The sequence below is a fragment of the Urocitellus parryii genome, chromosome 8 (genome assembly GCF_045843805.1).
Source record: "Urocitellus parryii isolate mUroPar1 chromosome 8, mUroPar1.hap1, whole genome shotgun sequence".
Lineage (NCBI taxonomy): Eukaryota > Metazoa > Chordata > Mammalia > Rodentia > Sciuridae > Urocitellus > Urocitellus parryii.
Genome location: NC_135538.1, coordinates 15,920,032 through 15,943,731, shown reverse-complemented (window position 1 = coordinate 15,943,731; position 23,700 = coordinate 15,920,032). Strand labels below are relative to the sequence as shown.

At 39.6% G+C, this 23,700-nt stretch overlaps 1 protein-coding gene and 1 long non-coding RNA gene across 12 annotated transcripts in view; one reads left to right on the top strand and one right to left on the bottom strand.

The window, feature by feature from the left end:
- LOC113190576 (uncharacterized) overlaps positions 1–23,700 on the top strand; it is a 186,458-nt gene that overhangs the window by 84,400 nt on the left and 78,358 nt on the right. The window contains exon 3 of one of the 11 annotated variants that reach the window (XR_013344192.1): positions 2,401–2,463. The exons of the other annotated variants lie outside the window; for them this stretch is intronic. This is a non-coding gene — a long non-coding RNA (uncharacterized LOC113190576). Of the gene's footprint in view, positions 1–2,400; positions 2,464–23,700 lie in introns of those variants that run through there. 11 annotated transcript variants of the gene reach the window in all.
- LOC144256665 (retinoic acid early transcript 1E-like) lies at positions 1,240–15,464 on the bottom strand. Its single transcript, XM_077802037.1, has 5 exons — positions 15,340–15,464; positions 3,624–3,887; positions 3,093–3,359; positions 2,372–2,527; positions 1,240–1,998 (listed from the first exon to the last, which is right to left on the bottom strand). The coding sequence occupies exons 1-5, from the start codon at positions 15,422–15,424 to the stop codon at positions 1,940–1,942; spliced, it is 831 nt and encodes a 276-aa protein (XP_077658163.1). The 5' UTR covers positions 15,425–15,464; the 3' UTR covers positions 1,240–1,939.

The window sequence follows — 23,700 nt, the reverse complement described above, 5'->3', positions numbered from 1 at the left end:
CTTCTAGCACTGAGGAGCCAAGATGTTATCCTATGGGCTTCTAGTGTGCCTGTAGGGTTACAATATCTCTCCTTTAATGGGGAGAACAATATTAATAGAACCCAATAAAACAATATACAGCTTTAAACCAAATAGCTCCTATTAAGATATTTATAGTTTTGTCACAATATACAGAAAAGGTGATTTCAATTATTATCTACAATATAAAAATTAGGTTTGCAAAAAGGTCTACGGTTTCTGATGGTGGACTAAGAGAGAACCAGGGAAGGGTGTAGGATGAGATGTTAAGGAGGTAGGGGGTGAGGATATAGAGTTATTAGACCTTAGGAAGCAAGAAAAAGGAATCAAAAGAAGTTGCCTAGAAGCAGGAGAAAAAAAGAGAAAGTGATTTTGGGGAGACATGTAAGTGGGAGGACAATAGAGAGAGTACAAAAATCAAACATAAATATTAAGAAAAATAAAAATGTAAAAATAGGAGATGAATGTACAAATACAATTGTAATATACTATTCAGACATCCCAGTCCTCAGTAGCCTAATTCTTGAAAAGTACTTGATTTCACAAATGTGGAATGTGAGGGTGGGAGAAGTGAGAGAGAAAGGGGGAAAAAAAGAAAAGAAAAAGAAAAAAATCTTAAAGGAAAATACAAGGATTGTTTTTTGGGGAGTCCAGTATCTTTCCTGCTTCCCTTCTCATCCAACATTTGGGGCTGTCTATTGTTTGCTTGTATCTCCACATCAGGATGATGAAGTTGTTAGGACGAGAAGGTTGATCTTTAGGGCAGAACTCCTGAAAGTGGGGTATAGCACTTGCTGATCTTTGTTGGGAGACTGCACCCCAAGTCTCTTCTTTGGGGTCTACTTGGGGATGTGGGTACCTTGTCCTATCTCCTTATATCTCCTGTAGAACTCATAATTCCTGGTCTCTAAATTTAGTATCTAAATTTAGTATCTCACTCACCCTCTCCCTTTCTGCTTCCCAGTTAGGAACCTCTCTCTGGAGGTCTTGTGGGCTTTGCTCTGGGGGCTGACCACCTGTCTCTGAGAGCTGTTTTGTATTGGACAGTTGATGGCCAGGCTTTGTGGGCTATGGAACAGCCTTGAAGCCACAAGCACTGTGCCACATTGGTGGCTGCGGGGGAGAGGGGGGTGTTGGGATGTGCCGCAGTCTGGCTGGGCACAAAATCACGAGCCACTCACAGCCTTGTAGATTCAAACAGCAATTCTTTATTCCCAAACTCTCACCAGCACTCTACACGCACGTTCTGGGGAAAATACACCGGCACTCTACATGCACATTCTGGGAAAATCCACACTTCCACTGGGCTCTGCATCCCAAAATAGTCTCTGAATCCCAGGAGAACTCAATGGGAACTCAAGGAGCGGGCGGGCACCTGAGGCAGCAGGATGCGCCCTATTCCCAGCAGGATACACCCTAAACCTGGACCCACCCTAATCCAGCAGGATCCTCCCTAAACCGGGATCCACCCTGGTCCTTGAGCAGGGTCACCTTACTCAAACAAGCCCATTTCCACAATGGAGAGTCCTCCCTCTAAGCAACATGGGGTAGGCTGACAAGGAAATTGCCATGCGTCATTCTTACTTAGCTATGGCTCTCATCAGGGATGTATAGGTAGTTTGTTGTTGCTTCTAGACCCTAGCCAGTGTCCCAAGCTGGGAGTTACCCCAATTAAAGATGGTGACAAGGGTGTCCCAAGATGGAGGTGGATGCTTTCAGAGATGGGGTGTTGGGTCAGGTAATTTAATTATATACAAAAATAACTGTGGACACATGATTAAACCACAATACATATCCTTCTACTTCATTTTCCTCTACAAATAAGTAAAACTTCCACAGCCTTTCTAATTCCACCCAAATGGAGAAAGTTTGTTGGAAAGAGTGACAAAGTAAAGGCTGGTAGCAAGACTGTCATTGAAGGTCACTTCTTGTCTTCATTCAAGTGTTGGTCTGATGACATATTAGATGATGGAACAGCTTCTACAATATTAAGGAAAATTATTAGCCTATGTTATATTATCCCAGGGAGCAAATAACTCCTCAACCAAAGATCTGGAGCCAACACCCACCAGATTCTCCAGATCTCAGGCACTACCCCAGCTCAGGAGGAGACTCCTGTGTGTCCCTCCTCTCACTGCACTGCTGTGCTACCTACAGTGGCCTCCTCTACTCAGCAGCAGTCATTCCAGCACTACTGTGGAGTGGGCAGTGCTCAAGGCTAAGGAAGGACATCATTTCTGTGGAGAGATATCAGTGGCCAGGGGCTTGGGTGAAACTGGTGGGACACCTGTCCCAAGGGCCTACCAGACTGAGACAGCGCCACCCAAAGGCCAGAGTACAGCCTGTTCCTCACCTTTCATGGTGTCTGTTGATTTCCTGTAGAACTTGATGGCCATGAAGATGATGATGATGACGACTAAAATTAAGACAATGATGATCCCTAAGCTGGTCACTGAAACAGATGAGGCACGTGGAGATCCGCTGGTAACTGGGACTGTTGATGTTGGTGCTAAAACAAACAAAAGAGCAAAATCCCTGTCAACCTTAAGAATATCCATTGTTCAGCACCTGTTTTCCCCATTCAGTGCTTGCAACTCATATTTACTGACTCATTATGGGACAACTATTCTACCAGGTCCTGGGGGTACAGAGATGAACAGAGGTTGTGCCAGGTCCTTATGGAGCTCACATTACTACTGAAGGGGACAGCAAATGTCCATCAAGTTGTTGAAGGTTAATTATAACAAAGGAAGAAGAGAAGGCCTGGAAGTTTACAGAAATGTTTACAGACCTGTGAACTAGTTAGCAGGCCATTAATGAGTAGATCATTTTTTAATGGACAATGGGGGCTCCTGCACAGAGGAGGAGACATTGTGAGGTGAGGTGAGAAAGGAGGCTGGTGACAAATCCACATGGAGATCACTGACTGTCCAGTCAAGAAGCTGATGAAGAAATTAGTCAGTCATTCAGCTTGTCAAATTTTCCATTACATGCAAATGCTCACACCCCAAAGGGAAGTTATCAGACCTTCAAAGGGAACTCCCACAGGCTTCCCACCCTGCATTCCCACCTACCTGGCATTTTCTTCCAGTGCTTTAAGAGTTCCCTGAGCCAGTGATTGCAATCTCCCATGGAGACCTTCCTTAAATGTTCTATCAGTTCTTTGTCATTCTCCCACTTCTCCTTGATCCCTCTGGCTCTAGGATTAATCACTGTCCACTCCATGTGCAACCCACTAAAACATAGATATGGCTGTCCATCAATGCTGAAATTCCAGGATGAACCAATGTGATTTTTTCCTTCAAGCTGACAAGACATCTTGGCCTGCAGGGTGAGATGACCTGCAATACACAACAAAACCATCATCTCCCACTCTTGATAGATCCATCACCTCCCAATAAGTTGAGCTTTTCTCTGCACATTTAGAGGCCTGTATTCTTTTCTCCCAGATTTGCCCTTTCTTGCACATTAAGCCCCACATCCCTTTAAGGCTGGGCCAATGTCCAGCTCTTTTACACAAATACATCCAGAGCCTCCTCCACATGTGCACTCCACACCTTCCTCTCTCCTGCTCTCTCTGTCTCTTCACCCCATTCCATACTTACCCCTGGCCATCTTTTGTTCCAAGTCCATGTCAAGCAGGATCATCCTGAGATCTCGCCCCAGTTCTCTCAGCATTTCGGTCAATTGTTTCCATGTTTCGGTGGCATTCACCTCCTTTCCCAGGTGACCCAAAGGTTTGATCTTATTGCTCTCACAGTCATACTGAAGGAAAGCGGTCTTATCCACTGAGCCCTGCACTTCACACCAGGACTCTCCAGGTCTGGACTGAGATTTGACAGTGAAGTCGAGGCAAAGAGAGTGGGTACCTGTGAGAGAAACATGGAAGTGAGGTCCAGGACAGGGAGAAGAGGACCACTAGTTCCCATCCTTCTGTGACTCCCAGACTCCCTCTGAAGGGCCAGGCTGGCAGAGGGAGGAGTCTTCATCCTAGACCCCGTCAACCTTCTATATCCTTATTTTGGTGTCCCCTTTAACTGAGGTTGTAGGATGCTCTCATGCTATCAGGGACCCCTCACAGGCACTGTGTAACCAGGAGGATTAATCTGATGAACATTTTTTAGTGACTTTTCCCAACTTTGGGGCACAAAAAATACACAATGGTATCTGCTCTCCTGAAAATTAAACCCTAGCTGTACAGACAGTATTTTCAATAGAGTAGAAAAGGAGGCATCAGGGATCACAGGTCAATTCATCATGGTCTTGGTGGCAGGTCATGATGGAGTAGATGCAGGAACATGGAAGTAGAGGGAGTTGCCACACATGAGCACAGAACCTAGTCTAGTGTCCTATGCTGGAGCCCTATGAGCTGATTCCAGGGAACCTCTCCAGCCAAACCACACTCTCTGCTCATTCTTCAGAAGAGATCTTCACTTATCTGTGACCAGCATGGAGTCCCAATCTCTTCTCCCTGTTCCCACCCATGGCCCAGAGTCTTACAGGCTTTTACTAGCAGCAGCATTAGCAAAATATATACGTAGTGAAGTATACTGGAGACATTCTGTTGAGAATAAATCACAGAGTAACATGTAAGAATGAGCCAGGCGTGTGCACATATATCTCTTCCTCTGTGATGTGGGCTTGCCCCAAATCTATAATTGGAGGACTGAGGACCATCTGTTGAAATTCAATGAACAAAAATGTTGTCAAAGTCATGTTTAGCACGTACTGCAACACAGAATTACTTATTAATAGAATGCTCAAACATTGAAAAGGAGATGTTAAAAACCAAAACTTCCTGTGAATACCCAGTCTCTGTAGGGGAAGCAGAGCTTGCTGGAGGTTACATGAGCTCCTTCCTTCTACCCACTTCTTCTCCTCTTTTCTCTGCTGCTTTTGGCATCCAATTTTTCCCATGACTATATTTTCTCCCAACCTCACTCTCCTCTATCCCATATCTCCTCTTTCCTCTTAATGACTGAGATCCATTTGCATTCAATACCCCACAGTGAGAGGTTCAGTCAATACAGACATGAGCCCTAGAGCCCCAGAATCATCTTTTTGGTTGAGAAATAGAGGCTGACAAAGATGATCATTTTAAGGTGAATAATGATGAAAATGAACACCATTCTTAAGAATGGTCTTTTGAGGGCTGGTGCAAAGGATGAACTGCGCCTTGCTGAGGCAGAAGCAATGGATTATGAAGTTAGTCCCATAAGATAATGGTGGCAGTTTTGAAAAAAGTCTGTGTAGTAAATAATTTCCCTTGGGGACTTGGAAATGACACCACCTATGGTCTTAATATCAAGTGTGGTTTCTGGCTTTTGCACACTGTGGATGGCAGTTAGGGGCTGTGGAGGAAGATCCCAGGACAGAAGCACAGAAGGATGTCAAGCTCTTCAGTGAATCTGGAAAGCAGTTGGACCCTGGAAGCAGTAGCAGGGTTCAACAGAAAGCAGCAAAACTTGCTGCTGAAGATGATGATTTTGTTGATGAGGAAACTAAACAAAAAGCTCTAATGAAGAAATCTCTCTGAGACTTTCCAGGCAAAAATGCACAACAGTGACAAAAGAACAGAGAAGATGCAAAACCACTGACACCAAGATCAAGAGGTCAAGAATCCTCCAAAACACAGAGGAAAAAAAACCACACTCCTGAAAAACCAAAGGATCTACTTCTGTTGAAGACATAATGGCAAAGTGGAAACAAAGTTCTTCAATTACATGGAGAGATGTATCTGGATGATTGATCTGGAGGCTATTCAAGATCTCTGGCACTGGAGGAAGTTTATTTAAGAAAACAGTTTACCAGTTTGTCAAAATTTTCTGTCTTAAATTTCTAGAGACATAGGGTCTACTCACATTGAATCAGGAGAACACAGAAAATTTGAACAGATCAATTTCAAGCAATGACATTGAAGACACAATCAAATTCCTACCAACAAAGCAAAGCCCAGGACCAGATGATTTCTCAGCCAAGATCTACCAGAACTTCCAAGAAGACTTACACCAATACACCCAAAATTATTTCATGAAATAGAAAAGAAGGGGACCCTTAAAACCTCATTGTATAAAGCTAGTATCATTTTGATACCAAAACCAGACAAAGGCACATCAAGGAAAGAAAACTTAAGAACAATATACCTAAGAACATAGAAGGAAAAATTATTAATAAAATAAAGGCAAGTAGGATACAAAAACATATTGAAAAGATGGTACACCATGATCCACTGGGGTTCATTCCAGGGATGCAAGGTTGATCCAACATACGGAAATCAATAAACATAATTCATCACATCAATAGTCTCAAAGAATCACACGATTGTCTCAACACATGCAGATAAAAATATTTGGCAAAATTCAGAATCCATTAATGCTCAGAACAGTAGAAAACAGGAATAGTAGGAAGCTATCTATGCTAAGCCCAAGGCCAATATCATTCTAAATGGAGAAAAAATGAAAGGGATGCCTCTTTTTCTACTCCTATTCAACACAGTTCTTGAAACCCTAGCTAGAGTGATTAGACAGAAAAAAGAAATTAAAGGAATATGAACAGGAAAAGAAGAGCTCAAACTATTCCTATTTGCCAAGGATATGATTCTATATTTAGAAGACCCCCCCCCAAAAAAAAACTCCACTAAAAACCTTCTGGAACTCATAAAAAAATTCAGCAAAGGATTTAACATTAACACCCATACATGAATTGCATTCCTATACACCAATGTGAACCAGCTGAAAGCAAAATTAGGGAAACTATCCCATTCACCATAGCCTAAAAAAGGAATCAATCTATCAAAAGAGGTGAAATTCCTGTACAATGAAAACCATAAAAAATTAAAGAAAGAAACTGAAAAAGACCTTAGAGGATGGAAAGATCTCCCAGGTCCTTGGATAGGCAGAATTAATATTGTCAAAATGACCAATACTACCAGAATTGCTATACAGATTTAATGCAATTCTTATTGGAATTCCAATGACATTCTTTATAGAAATAGAAAAGGCAGTCATGAAGTTCATTTGGAAAAATAAAAGGCCCAGAACAGCCAAATCAATCCTTAGTGAGAAAAGTGAAGCAGGAGGCATCACAATACTAGACCTTAAATTATACTACAGAGCTACAGTAATAAAAATGGAATGGTATTGGCATAAAAACATATATGTTGACCAATGTAACAGAATAGAAGACACAGAGACAAACACACATATATATTGTTGTCTCACACCAAACAAAGGCTCCATAAATATATTTGGGAGAAAAGACAGCCTCTTCAACAAATGGTGCTGGGAAAACTGGAAATTCATACATAGCAGAATGAAATTGAACTTCCATCTCTCACCCTGCACAAAACTCAACTCAAAGTGGATCAAGGACCTAGGCAGTAGATCAGAGACTCTGTGCCTCCTAGAAAAATATGTAGGCCCCACTCTCCATCATGTCAGCTTAGACTTCTGAAGCACAAGAAGTAATGTCTTGAATCAATAAATGGGATGGTATCAACCTAAAAAGCTTCTTCTCTACAAGGGAAACAGTCAAGAATGTGAACAGAGAGCCTACAGAATGGGAGAAAATCTTGCCACCTGTACCTCAGCTAGAGCATTAATCTCCAGGATATACAAAGAGCTCAAAAAACTTAACACCAAAAAACTGAATGACTTAATCAATAAATGGGCAAAGGACTTGAATAGAAAATTTACAGAAGAAGAAATACAAATAGTCAAAAACTATATGAAAAAATGTCCAGTATGTCTAGCAATTAGAGAAATGCAAATTAAAACTACACTGAAATTCCATTTCACTCCATTCAGGATGGCAATTATCAAGAATACAAGTAACAATAAATTTTGGCAAGGATGTGGGGAAAAAGTTTGACTCATTTATTACTGGTGGGTCTTCAAATTGGTAAAACCACTGTGGAAAGCATTATGGAGATTCCTCAACACATATGGAATAGAACCATCAATTGACCTAGTTATTCTACTCCTTGATATGTATCTGAAGGACTTAAAATCAGCATACTACAGTAATGCAGCCACATCAATGTTTATAGCAGCTCAATTCACAAGTGCATAGCAAGAAAACAAAACTAGGTGCCCATCAACAGATGAATCGATAACAAAAATGTGGTATATATACACAATGGAATATTACTCAGCCATAAAGAATAAAATTATGGCATTTGCTGGAGAATATCATGATAAGTGAAATAAGTCAGTCTCAAAAAAACAAAGGCAAATGTTCTCTCCGACATGCAGATGTTAACACAAAATAAGGTGGGGTACAGGGGTATAGGGCAGTGGAAGAATAGAAGTTATTGGATTAGATAAAAGGGAACAAAGGGAAGGGAGGGTAGATAGGAATAGGAAAGACAGCAGAGTTAATCAGACATAAGATTCCTATGATCGCATGTGCATACAGAACCAGTGAAACTCCGTATCATTTACAACCACAAGAATGGGATCCTAATAGAATGAGTCATATTCCATGTATATACAATAGGTTAAAATACACTCTACTGTCATGTATATCTGAAAGAACAAATAAGAGAAATTTGTCTCAGTTTCTGTAACAGATAGTATCTCTCTTCCTTTTTATAGGAGGACTTTCACTACTGTGTTTGATAAATGTCCAGGTTCCCTTGACAAGAATGTTGCCCAAAATGCCCATTTCTTTAAAAAAATTTAAGAAGGACACATTCATGCAGTTTCATGGTCAGTCTTTACATTTACAAATCAATAGCTTGGGTGCAAAACAACCACCATCAAACCAAATTAAAATGGAATGTTACGTGCTTTTCACAGAACAGAAGCTAAAATATTTAACCTGTCATGTGCAACTAGTCACAGTATCATTTTTTACTTTTTTCAACATACCTGAGTGTGTCTGAAATGTGTCTGCTTTGTGGCAGCCAAACCTGTTTACAAATCTGTTGAACCTGTAGCTCCCTCTTCTCTTCTCTCCTGCTAAGTTTGTTTCCTGGCAGTGATACCAGAGGTGTAATGTTTTGAACAACCAATAAAAAAATTTTTAAAAAAAGCTACTGAGGAGAAAAAAAAAAGATGTTGTGTCCACTGAAAACTAAAAAATAAATACTAAAAAAATTCAGAAAAAAAGATCTTACCTGAGATGAGACCCGACCAGACCACCACTGTGTTGTGGGCCCTGGGCTCTTGCAGAAGTGCTTCCTAAACATGATTTTCCCCCATCTCTCACTTTTTGGTGCTGGGGATTGAACCCAGGGCCTTAGTGCATGTGAGGCAAGCACTCTACCAACTGAGCTATCTCCCAAGCCCAATTCTCACGTCCTGTTCCCCACACTTTTCTCCTTCCCTCACAAACATGCCACTTCCCCTTCCACTGGAGTCTGGATTTGGGTCTTCTGCCCTTAGTATGAGGAAGAGGCCTCCTGGGAATAGGGTTGTTCAGGGGTGCAGGGCAAACTCTTGGAGGAGCAGAAACTGGCTCAGCCCCATTGGGCATGGAGTCCTCCCTCAGAAAAACACATCTATGGTACTGCCTGGCCACTGCCACATTAGTCACTGTAGGATGGGATTCCTTCTTAGTCCAGTTCAGGGCTGGACTGATTATCAATGACCCAACTGAAATCAGACCCAATGAAATAGCTGAACAGCCCGACTTTATAAGTAAAGAGATTGATTTGGCTTATGGTTCTGGAAGGTTGAATTTCAAAGTGTCTGTGCAGGTTCTGTGACAAGGGCTGTCCCTTGTGTAGCCTCATGGCAATGGCAAGAGGGTGAGAGGAGCAAGATTACAGTTGGAGCCAGACAGGCAGGGTGGGGGGCCAGACAGTTCCTTCTACAATCCCACCTGGAGAGCGAGCTTCCAAGGATGCACTCCCAAGACCTGAGGCCCCCCACTTGAACCACTCCTCTAAGGCTCCACAGCACCTCCCAATAGCACCAAGCCTCCAATCACCTGGACTGGAGGGCACTCAGTTAAACCATATCCAGACCAGAGCACCTGCCTCAGTGATAGCAAATTCTTTTTATCCTGGGTACCTTGACTAAAGACTTAGGGGTTATATGGTAGTGATGCCAAAGTTAGTATTAAAAAATCCTATATTAACTTCATCTCTTTCCTACTTTTTTTGGATTAGAAATAAAATATTGATTATTTTACTATCTCTCATTTCTTACTGAACACTTACTAAGGCCCCTTCCTCATTAGCCTGGATTATTGCTCTCCTGTTCTATTTGGTCTTTCCATGTTCAACCTTCTTCAGAATTTCCTGTTGAAAGAAGCCAGAGTGATCCTGGGAAACCTAAGGCACTCATGTTCCTTTCTGCTCGAATTGTACCCCTTTTCTGTCAGTGCAACTAAAGTCACTGCAGAAGCCTAGTGTTCCAGATGCCATAAGTCTTAATCCATCTGAGTTGGAGGCCTTTCCTCCTGTTTTCTGGAGAACTGGATGTCTCCCTCCACTCTTTGAATTCTGTGACAGTGCTGGGCCCATGTTATTCTGGTTGCCTTTGGCTCCAAGTCCCAGCTTCCACCGAATGCTTGCTTTTCCCATGATTCACTGTCCTCGCCTCTGAATTCTCCTTTATCCAAAACCCCAAATGGAACACTGGACATCGTTAATATTTTCAACATTGTCTCCTAGCCACTGTAGACCTCACTAAGAGATAATATGTAGCCATCCTGAAGATACACACACACAGCAAAACCATAAACCATATTCATTTGGCATGGAAATCTCCTATATTCCCATAAATGAGGGAAAAAATTAAATCAGAATCTGATCACTTCTCACTCCCACCCCTGCACCCACCCTAGGTCAGCCACCAACTTTCACCTGCTGCTTGTTACTACAGCAACCTCCTAGGTGGTCCCCCACTTAAATGGCCCATGACCTTTATTTTAAAAAGAAGAGTCTGGGGGAGACTTTATAGAGATGTCTGTATACCATCTGGTGTTCACAGACAATAAAACTGGCCCCTGGGCAGTGTTAAATCCAGTGGATTCTTGGGCATATTCACACAGTTGTGCATTTGTATTTGCCATCTAATTCTACTATAAGGAAAATCATTTCATTCCAAGAAACTTTGCTTTAGTAGCCACATCTATATCAGGTCTCACATCTTCACCCCTCCCCTGTAGCTCGTGGCAATCAGTAATCTGCTTTCTGTCTCAGTGCTTTCTGTCTATTCTAGACATTTCATAGAAATGGAATCATACAATGAGTTACTTTGTGTGACTGACTTCTCTCACTTCGTGTAATGTTTTCAAGATTCATCTATGATACAGCATGTATGACTACTTCATACCCTTTTATGGGCAAATAATGATCCATTGTGTGGATAAACCATATTTTGATTTTACATTCATTAGTTCATGATTTGGATTATTTCTACTTTTTGGATATTTTGAATGCTGCTGCTGTGAGCATTTGTATACAGTTTGTGTGGACATGTTTTTACTTCTCTTGGCTATATATTTAGGAATGGAGTTGTTGGGTCACAGTTAACTCTCTGATAATATTTGGAAGGATTTCCCAACTGTTTTTAAAAGTGGCTCCATTATTTTACATTATCACCAGCAACATATGTGGGTTCTGATTTATATCTTATATTGTCTTCATGATGAAAGACATCCAGGTGAATATGAAGTGGCATTTTGCCGCAACCCGGCTGGGTACAGCAACACGAGCCGCAACCCAGCTGGGCACAGAAACACGAGCCGCTCAAGATGAAGCTTTGTTTCCAAAGGCTTCAGCGGCTTCTGTGCCCAGCTGGGTTGCGGCGGCTCGTGTTTCTGTGCCCAGCCGGATTGTGGCAGCATTTTATTGTGATTTTGATTTGTATTTTTCAAATACTATGATATAAAACATCTTTTCATGTGATTATTGATGGTTAATGTATTCTCTTTGGAGAAATGTTTATTTAGATCTTTTGCTTATTTTAAGTTGGGCAATTTATCTTCTTGTTGACTTTTAAAAGAGTTCATGTATATTCTGGATATAACTTCTTCATTAGATCTATGATTTACAAATTTTTCTAAAATTTTGTGTGCTGGTTATTTACTTTTTTTTTTCTTTTTGGTACAAAGGGAAAACCCAGGGGTGTTTAACCACTGAGTCACATCTTTAGCATTTTTTTATTTTATTTTTTCTTAGCTTTTTAAATATATATTTTCAGTTGTAGATGGACATAAAACCTTTATTTATTTATTTATATTTATATATGTGGTGCTGAGGATCGAACCCAAGACCTCACACATGTCGGGCACGTGCTCTATCACTGAGCCACAACCCCAGGCCCCTTTTTTAAGGGTCTCTTTGAGTCCCTTAGGGCCTTGCTAAGTTGCTGAGGCTGGTTTTGAACTCATGATCCTCCTGCCTCCTCCGCCTCCAAAGCCACTGGGGTTACTGGCGTATGCCACTGCACCCAGCTTATTTACTTTCTGGATGGTACAGTATGCAGCACACAAGTTTTTAATTTTGATGAAATCCAGTTTATTTTTTTTCTTTTCCTGTTTGTTATTTTGGTGTGATCTGTTAGAAGAAGTTATCTAAATTAACATGAGAGTTGCTCCTGTGTTTTCTTCTAAGCATTCACAGTTTTATTTCATGCATTTAGGTTGATGACTCATTTTGTGTTTGTTTTTGTATGTGGTGTAATGAAGGGTCTAACTTTGCCCTTTTGCACAAAGATATCCAGGTGTTAAAATTATTTCAAAATTGTTGAAAATATTATGTTATCCTCATTGAATTGTTCTGGCACCTGTGCTGAAAACAAACTGAATGTAAGCATATATTTCTGGGCATTCAGTTCTATTTCATTCATTTTTATGTGTATCTATATGCAATACCACACGGTCTCCATTTCTGTAGAATTGTAGAAAGTTTCTAATTGGTAAGTGTGAATCCTCCAAGTTTGTTCTTTTTAATGATCAATTTGACTTTTCTGTGTCTTTTTCATTCTCACAGGAATCCTGGGATCAGCTTGTCATTTTTCTGCACAAAATGACAGCTGAGACTTTCCTATGGATTGCACTGAACCTTATGATTCAATAAACTTAGGGAATATTGTCATTGCAACAGTATTACGTTTCCTACCTATGAACATGGAATGTCTATACTTTTATCTAGATCTTGTTTTGTGGTTTTCAGTGTAAAAGTCTTCTACCTCTTTTGTTAAGTTTCTTCATGTTTTATCTTTTTTGGTGCTATCATATATAAAGCTGTTTTCTTGATTTCACCTATGGAATGTTTATTGCAACCATATAAAAAAAGAGTTGACTTTTGTTTACTTCTTATCCTATATCATTGCTGAACTCACTTTTTAATTCCAATAGCTTTAGGGTGATAATTTTTTATAATTTTCTTTGGAGTATTTCATATTTTAACATGTAATAAAATTACTGATAAGATAGCTCTTACATCTACCACTTTGTTCTCAATTTTCCACAGAGTTTATGTCTTTTTTGTTCTTTTCCCCATCATTTTTGCCTCATTTGTGTTAAATATGTATTTTTCTACTGCATTATTTTAGTTCCCTTCTTTTAAAAAAGTTATTTCCTTAGTGGGATCCCTAAGGATTATAATTCATAACTTATAACAACCTAGATAGGATTCAACCATTTAAATTTAACAGTATACAAAGTCTTTGCTCCAATATAGCTCTGTTCCCTTCATCCTTTTTTTATGATACAGTTGTCATACAAAGTATATCTTTATATGTAATAAATGCATCAATATGATTTTAAAATTATTACTAATGTCTTTTGAATCAGATAGAAAATGAGCACAACTACAAAGTAGTGTCCTTGCAAGTTCACCTGGTCCCCAGTCTCTAGGGCTCCTGGCCTCACTGGAAGCCTTGGGCAGGACGTGCCACACTGCCGCAGTCTGGCTGGGCACAAATCAGGAGCCACTCAAGCAAGAACAAACTTTATTTGGGAACTCCAAAGTAGTGGGCACCAGCAGCAGGAGCCGCCCCACTGCTGGACAGCAGGGGCCTATATACAATTGAATACACAGCCTGCTTCAATCCAGCATCATCCAGTCACAGCAATTATACACATCTTAACTTAATTATCATCATCTTAATGGCTGGCCTCTCAGCCATTACTTCTGGCAAAATGCCAGGGACCATTCTGACTTGGCTGTGGCTCTCAACACCACACAATGGCACATGGAGTAGGCAGCCCTTGTCATCCAGGGCCTCTCAGTTCTGCTGACACCAGGGCCTCTACTGCCACAAGTTGGGTCCTACCCTGGAACCTCTATGTTACACGGGAGGGGAGTTACTATTGCAGCTAAGTTAAGGTCACTCATCAGTGGACCTGGACATGGAGTGATTTTCTGAATTATCCAGGTAAGTCCAAAGTCATCACAGGATTTTTATAAATGAAGAGGTCAGTTGAGAAGGAAGAACTAGAAAGCACCCTAAGGAGTCACCTTGACATTGTACCAAGAGGAAGTTCCTCCTCCAGAATTCCCTCCTACTGCACTTCCCCAACCAAGGGGAACTCTCCAGGAGTCCAGTAGCAGGCCAAGGTGGACAGCAGGAGTCCCATATCCATATGAATGTAAATCTTAACATAATCATATCATCTCAATGGCTAGCTGGTATCACCTTTCAACCAAAATGCCACTGCCATGCATCACATTACTTGGGTGAGGTGGGGATGTTTGCAGGGTATGTCCTCAGGCAGAGGCATATGTTGTCAGGTGGTGGTGGAGGAGGTGAGGGTCCCTAGGTGGATGGGAAGGTAGGGAGTCCCTGGGTGGGGCTTGGATAGATGAGAAAAGCAGTGAAGGGAGGTGAGCTGGGTGGTGGCTCAATGAATCACAGAAAAATGGGTGGATGTGGCTAGTGAGGCTCTGTGGGCACATGTGCTGAGATCCCCAGGCAAAGTGTGGTGGGAAGTTCAAGGATCAACAGCCTTGGGATGCTGAAAAGTTTGCAGGGAGTGAGAGTCTGTAGGGCAGAGCTGGGTCTGGGGGTGTCTGTTTTCTTGAACCTGGGGGATCTTGCCCCTGTGCAGCTGGTCCTGGTGGCTGCAGCTATAGCTGTGGCACTGATTTGGGGAGGCAGCTGTGGGGCTGGGGGCATCACCAGTTATTCTCAGCTCCTTCCCTATTGTCCCTCCCACCTACTGCCCTTACTGTTTTCTTTCTTGCTCCTCTCAAGGGCCTGAGGATGAGACAAGAAGCCTTGGACCAAGCAGGACTGAGCTGGAGGTGGGGGGTGGAGGGACCTGAAGAGGGGACCCAGGCTCAGTCTTGGGATCAGGTGTTAGGTGACACCCTGTCCCATAACCTTTTGCTACCCCTTAAATTGTATCCTGGGAACTCACCGGTTGGCGCCGCCCAGAAACAGTTGTGTCCCAGAAGCAGAGGCAGGCTGACAGAAAAGAGCCCGATGAGGGTACCCAGAGCCATATCTGGACTAGACAGCGCCGCGAGAGCCCTGGTGTGTCCCGGGAGTTCTGGCGGGGGAGGAGAGGCGGGGACTGGGGGCGGGCGGGCATAACTTCTGCGGGCGAATCCGAAGCTGGGTGCCCGGCGCGTGTCAGCACTCCAAATATCTGTGGGCGTGGACAGGAGAATGACAGGTTTGGTGAGAGGCTGTGGAGGGCGCGGGCGGGGCTGCTCCTTAAGCCTCCGCTGCTGGTTTTACTGGTGAATTTCAGACTTTTCACTTCAGGGACCGAGGCCGCTTTCCCTTGGTTTCTCCATCAGAGGTTTTTAGCCTCCGCCCTTTTCTTTTCCATAAAAATGGTCTTATCCAAGGCATATTTTGCAAGTCTTTTTTTCCCAGTCGAGTTTTGCTTTTCTTCTTCTCAAGGTGTTTTAACAAGCACAGCAGTTTTGTGCCTAGTGGCAACGTCCCATCAGGCAACCTTTGCTGCACCCGGGGGAGGGGGTGAGGCTCTGGACTCCGGAACCTGGACCTGGGGGGCTGGGGAGGAGAAGGGGGCCCAGCTTAGTCAGGTCCTGCGCACTCTGCGCTGCGCGGTCTGCTACCAGCGACTCCTTCAAGCTTCTGGTCTGGGACATGCTCCTGTCCTAATCCCACAATAAGGTTGTTTGATTTCGGACACTGCAGAATCAGGGGAGTTGACGACTAGTCAGTGGACAGGCAAACTCGGAATAGGTTATGGGAACATAACATTTCCTCCCTAGGAAAAAGGGAGCTGTGTTCATGTATTATTATTATTATTATTATTATTATTATTATTATTATTATTGATAGTGCTGGGGATTGAACCCAGGGCCTCTACATGCTAGGCAAGTGCTCTACTAACTGAGCTATATCCCCAGTCCTTGATGCTTGTTTTTAAAGCAAATGTGAGCCTGCATACGTTCTGCTGCTCTCCGTTTATATTTTAAAATGATACATCTTGAAGATTCTCCCAGACTAGCACATTGTACAGGTACTTTTCTTTTTAGCTCTGCACGGAAATCTATGGAATGACTGTCAGATTTATATGCAGCCAGCTGTCTGTTGATGAAGACAAAGATGGCCTCCCATTGGAGTTTCTTTAACAAAAAGAAAATGTTGCAATTAGCATACGTATATAAACCTCCATGCAATTTCCTAGAATAAATTGCTGTGAAAATTGGTACAATTTAAAAGTGTGTCATGTCATTGAGTGTAACGTTTCGTAAAAACTTGCAATTGTTAACATCCAGAATTGGCCAGAAAGTGAAATTGTTACTATGGTAGGAGTGCAAACTGGTACAACTTTTCTCAACAATAATGTGACCGTATTCACCGGGAGTGTAAAAGTAACAAAATTTCCAGTGGAGAATACATACCCTTGTGTTGAAATTGTGTTAAAACCCTCTGGGAGGACAACAAATAATCCCATAAAGCTTTTTATTTTAGTGTGTGGCTAATACAAGAGGGTGCAGGCTTGCATGGGTGGGACACTTCATGCAGTCTATAGGTTATATTTTAATTGTTTGATTGTAAAATGTGAATATATATTTTGGGGGATTGCAGAGATTGAACCCAGGGGTCGCTTAAACACTGAGCCAAATCCCCAGCCCTTTTTATATTTTATTTAGACAGGGTCTCACTAAGATGGTTACTTAGAGCCTCACTAGATTGGTGAGGCTGGCTTTGAACTTGCAATCCTCCTGCCTCAGCCTCCAGAGCTGCTGGGATAATAGGCATGCGTCACCTCACATGGCTCTCTTTTTTTTTTGATTGACTGAGGCTTTAATTTTTATTATTAAAAAGTGGACATATAATATTGTGTATATTTTTTCATGTACACTATAATGCTTGAAGTATGTATATTTATTCCAGTTTTCCTAGTTAACTGTCTTGTGAGGTTAGGCATACTGTTCAAAGTCGCATCAGACTATCTGGATTGGTCTCTGTGCTACAACTATAGGACCAGTAGGTGGCGGTATATGCTGACTATTGCCACAGCTGCCCTGCATGGGTCAGAATTTTACTGTGTTTCCTGGGCCAGAGCATAGGGCAACCACCAAGATCTGCACATCTCTCTTTTTTTTAATTGATTTTATTTTTAAAAATACACGACAGTAGAATGCATTACTATTCTTATTACACATATATAGCACATTTTTAATATCTTTGTATATAAAGTATGTTCATGCCAATTCATGTCTTAATACGTATACTTTTTTTGCATTACCATTCTTATTACACGTATATGACACAATTTTTCATATCTCTGTATATAAAGTAGGTTGACATCCAATTCGAGTCTTCATATATGTACTTTGGATAATGATGCCCATCACATTCCACCATCCTTGCTAATCCCCTGCCTCCTCCCTTTCCTCCCCTCACCTCTTCTCTACCTAGAATTCATTTATTCCCCTCATGTTCTCTGTCCCTACCCCACTATGAGTCAGCCTCCTTATATCAGAGAAAACATTCAGCATTTGTTTTTGGGGGACTGGCTGATTTCACTTAGCATTATCTTCTCCAATACCATCCATTTACCTGCAAATGCCATGATTTGATTCTCTTTTAAAGCCTGGTAAAATTTCATTGTGTATATATGCCACATTTTTTTTGTCTATTCATCCATTGAAGGGCATCTAGGTTGGCTCCACAGTTTATCTATTTCAAATTGTGCTGCTATAAACATTGATGTGTGTTCCTGTAGTATGCTGTTTTTAAGTCCTTTGGGTATAGTCTGAGGAGAAGGGATAGCTTGGGTCAAATGGTGGTTCCATTCCAAGATTTCCAAGGAATATCCATACTGCTTTCCATATTGACTGAACCAATTTGCAGTTCCACCAGCAATTCATGAGTGTACCTTTTCCCCTACATCCTCGCCAACACTTATTGTTGTTTGTCTTCATAATAGCTACCATTCTGACTGGAGTGAAATGGTATCATAGAGTAGTTTTGAGCTGCATTTCTCTGATTGCTAGAGATGATGAGCATTTTTTCATATATTTGTATATCCTCTTCTGAGATGTGTCTGTTCAGGTCCTTGGCCCATTTATTGATTGGGTTGTTGTTGTTATTATTATTATCATTATTATTATTATTTTGGTGCTTAGCTTTGTGAGTTCTTTATATACCCTAGAGATTAATGCTGTATCTGATGTGTGAGAGGTAAAGATTTGCTCCCAGCATGTAGGCTCTCTGTTCACCACACAGATTGTTTCTTTTGCTGAGGAAAAAAAAAAAAACTTTTTAGTTTGATTCCATCCCATCTATTGATTTTGATTTTAATTTTTGCAGTATTGGAGTCTTGTTAAGGAAGTTGGGGACTGACTAATCCCTCATGATGAAGATTGGGGCCTACTTTTTCTTCTATTAGACGCAGAGTCTCTGGTTTAATTCCTAGGTCCTTGATCCATTTTGAGTTAAGTTTTGTTCATGGTGAAAGGTAGGGGTTTAATTTTATGTTGTTGCATATGGATTTCCAGTTTTCCCAGCACCATTTGTTGAAGAGGCTATCTTTTCTCCAGTGCATGTTTTTGGCACTTTTGTCTAATATAAGATAATTATAATTTTGTGGGTTAGTCTCTGTGTCCTCTATTCTGTACCGTTGGCCTACCAGTCTGTTTTGGTGCCAATACCATGCTGTTTTTGTTACTATTGCTCTGTAGCATAGTTTAAGGTCTGATATAGTGATGCCACCTGCTTCACTCTTCCTGCTAAGAAGGTCTGTTTAGCTATTCTGGGTCTCTTATTTTTCCAGATGAATTTCATGATTGCTTTTTCTATTTCTATGAGGAATGCCATTGGGATTTTGATTGGAATTGCATTAAATCTGTGTAGTGTTTTTGGTAGTATGGTCATCTTGATATTATTAATTCTGACTATCCAAGAGCAAGGTAGATCTTTCCATCTTCTAAGGTCTTCTTTGGTTTCTCTCTTTAGAGTTCTGTACTTCCACTGTATAGGTCTTTCACCTCTTTCATTAAGTTGATTCCCAAGTATCTTTTTTTTTTTTTTTTTTTTGAGGATATTGTGAATGGGGTAGTTTTCCTCATTTCCTTCTTACAGGGTTTGTCACTGAAATACAGAAATGACTTTGATTTATGGGTGTTGATTTTATATCCTATTACTTTGCTGAATTCATTTACTAGTTCTAGAAGTTTTCTGGCTGAGTTTTTTTGGGTCTTCTAGTTATAGAATCAAATCATCAGCAAATAGTGCTAATTTAAGTTCTTCTTTTCCTGTACATATCACTTTGATTTCTTTCATCTGTCTAATTGTTCTGGCCAGTGTTTCAAGGACTATGTTAAATAGAAATGGTGAAAGATTTTAGAGGGAATGCCTTCAGTTTTTCTCTGTTTAGAATGATGTTGGCCTGAGGCTTAGCATAGATAGCCTTTACAATGTTGAGGTATGTTCCTGTTATCCCTAGTTTTTCTAGTGTTTTGAACATGAAGGGGTGCTGTATTTTGTCAACTGCTTTTTCTGCATCTATTGAGATGATCATATGATTCTTATCTTTAAGTCTATTGATGTGATGAATTACATTTATTGATTTTCGTATGTTGAACCAACCTTGCATCCCTGGGATGAATGCCACTTGATCATGGTGCACAATCTTTTTGATATGTTTTTGTATTAGATCTGCCAAAATTTTATTGAGAATTTTTGCATCCATGTTCATTAGATATATTGGTCTGAAGTTTTCTTTCTTTGATGTGTCTTTTCCTGGTTTGGAGATCAGGGTGATATTGGCCTCATAGAATAAGTTTAGAATGACTGCCTCTTTTTCTATTTCCTGAAATAAATTGAAGTGTATTGGTATTAGTTCTTCTTTAAAGGTCTTGTAGAACTCGGCTGTGTATCCATCTGGTCCTGGGCTTCTATTGGTTTTTAAGCTTTTGATGGTTTCTTCTGTTTCCTCACTTGATATTGGTCTGTTTAAATTGTGTATATCTTCCTGACTCAATCTGGGCAAATCGTATGACTTAAGAAATTTGTCAATGGAAGAGACAGGGATAGAAGTTAAAATTTTTGTTTGAACCTACTTGGTTTTATAAATTTTAATTTGGGAGTATATATCAACATTTTATATAAAGAAAATATTTATATTTACAAAAACAAATGTTTAATATAAAAATATAAATAAATATATTTTCTTTGTATAAAATATGACAATAAAAAATTAAATTTTACAGAAAATTATAACTGAAAAGCAAAAGCAAAATGAACCTATCGGTATACTAAGTTCATTGGATAACCACACACTGGAAGTAGGTCATAGGTAAATGTTCTTAGTTGTAACTCAGCTACATTTTACGTTTTTCCAGAAAGATCCCTTCACAGAAGAATAATATTAATATTTCCATGTGTACCCTCTTTTCCACCTATTTTCTTTCTTTCTTTTTGACATATTTTACTTCTTCTAATTAGTTATACATAACAGTAGAAGGTATTTGACACATCCTACATAAAAGGAGTATAACTTCTCATTTCTCTGATTGTACATGATGTAGAGTTACATAGGTCACGTAGTCATATATGCACATAAGGTAATAATGTTGACCCATTCTACTATCATTCCTACCCATGACCCCTCTCCTCCCTTTACTCTTCTCTGCCTAGTTCAAAATAGCACCATTCTTTCCCACCCCATTATTATGAATTAGCATCTACATACCAGAGAAAACATTCAGCCTTTGGTTCTTTGGGATTAGCTTATTTTGCTTAGAATAATATTCTCCAGTTCCATCCATTTACTGGCCATAATTTCATTATTCTTTAAGGCTGAGTAGTATTACACTATGTGTGTATATATATATATATATATATATATATATATATATATATATATTACATTTTCTTTATCCATTCATTTTTTTGAAGGTATGGTACCTAGGTTGGTTCCATAGTTTAGCTATTGTGAGATGAGCTGCTAAAAACATCAATGTGGCTGTGTTCCACCTGTCCCACCACTGAGGAACATTCCTAGCCCTACATTAAATTCTCATCACTGTCACTGTGTTCCTGTTGACAATCTTAATCTAATTGTTTGTAAAATATGCTAACATTAGGGATGTTTTATGACTAATTGATACCACTTTTCAAGTATATTTTTTCCTATAAGAGAATAGGCAAACATGGAATAGGTTATGAAAATGTTGTTGTCCTTAATACAATATTTATTTGTATGTATAAATGTTTACTTTTAAAACAAACAAAAGTCTATATATACTCTGAAGCACTCAGGTTATAGCCATATTTTTTAACCTGAAGATATTCTTATTCTAACCCATATAGATTTGCTTTTCTTTTTACCTCTGCATGACATTTAGTGGTTGCAGTAACCATACTTGTACAAACATAATTTTTATAAAATTTTGTAGCAAAAATTCATAGATACAGAAGTGTTGTGAAAAGGTACATAATTTATCATTTCACTCAATTACAACATTAGCTAGATATTTTTAATAAAGAATAAGCTTTGGCAAAAAGTTGTAAAATCCACTGGTAGTATGAACAAAAATTGGTATTTGTTTGAAGGACAATGTGACAATATTTTCCAAGTACCTAAAATAATAAAGTAAAAATTAAAAACATATATTCCCATTTATTTGTTAGTGTTTAAAAATTTCCTAGGAGAACAATAAATATTCCAATATAAGTTCAAATCTTGAATATAAGTTCAAAGACAGTGAATGTAGAAAGAGTTGGGAATTTACAGTGTGTTATTTTTCTATCACCATAACAGATGTCTGAGATAATCAATGAATTAAAAGAAAAGATTTATTTTGGCTGAGAATTTTTGAGGTTCTTATCCATAAACTATTGGCCCTGAGGCTCTGAGCATGTGGCAAGGCAGCATGGTGAGAGAATGCATCAGGCCCAAACCACTAAGCTAATGTCCAGGGAGCAAGAGAACAGGAGCAAGAGGCCAGAGTCCCACAGTCCTTTTGAAGGGCACACTTGCAATGACCTAAAGACATCCCATCAGGTCCCACCTCTTAAAGATTCCACCACCGTTGGGACTAAGCCTTAAATCATGCATCTTTGGGGGAATTCAAAACCCAAATGATGATTTCAAATAACCTTTAAAATATTTTGATCATGAAGTATACAAAATTGGTAAGATGAAGAAATATAGAAAACTGACATCATTCAATTTAATAATTATACTGCTATGAATTAATTTTAAGAAAATATTCAGAGATGATAAATATACAACTACCAGGATTATTTATCTTAAAACCATTGTAAAATAAGTTATACCTACAACATAGGGAATTATACTATTATTAAAAGTAATAGTTTTGAGGTATATTTATTGGCATGAGTAAATATAATGTTCAGTGGAAAAGTTATGGCACAAAATATACATAGCATGGTAATATTTTTATGTTGATATTGATCCCTCTATACCTACTTTACATAGGTCTTTATCATGAAGAGATGTTGAATTTTGCCAAAGGCTTTTCCTGTACGTGTTCTGTATGTATTAAGATGCTCATGTGATTTTTATCCTTGATTCTATTATGTGGTATATTACATTTACTGATTTGCATATATTGAACCAATCTTGTATCTCTGGAATAAAACTAACTTGATCATGGTGTATGAATTGTTAATGTGACGTTGAATTCAATTTCAAACTATTTCTTTGACAATTTTTACATCTTGTTCATCAAGGATATCAGTCTATATAATGTTCTTTTTAATATGTCCTTACTGTGTTGTAGTAGCAAGCTAATACTGGCTTCATGGAATGAGTTTGGAAGCATTCCTTCCTTTCTATTTTATGGAAGAGTTTAAGGAGCACTGGTACTTGTCTTTAAAATATGGATGAACTCAGTCGTGAATCCTTCTGGTCCTGGGATTTTCTTTGCTAGGAGAATTTTTGTTACTGCTTCAATCTCATTGGCTTTTTATTGTTATTGATCAATTTGATTTAAAAAAAATCTCCTTGGATCAGTTTTGGTAGGTATTAGATGTCTAGAAATTTGTCCATTTCTTCTAGATTTTCCAATTTGTTGTTATATTATTTTTCAAAATATTCCCTAATGATCCTCTAGATTTCAGTAGTACCCATTGCAGTATCCTCTTTTTCATCTCTGATTTTGTTTATTTGCATCTCTTTTTCTTTTGGTTAGTTTGGCTAACAGTTTGTCAATTTTGTTTATCTTTTCAAAAAACCCATTCTTTATTTCATTGAAATTTATTTCATTGATCCTCTGTATTGTTATTTTAGTCTCTATTTCATTTATTTCTGCTTTGATTT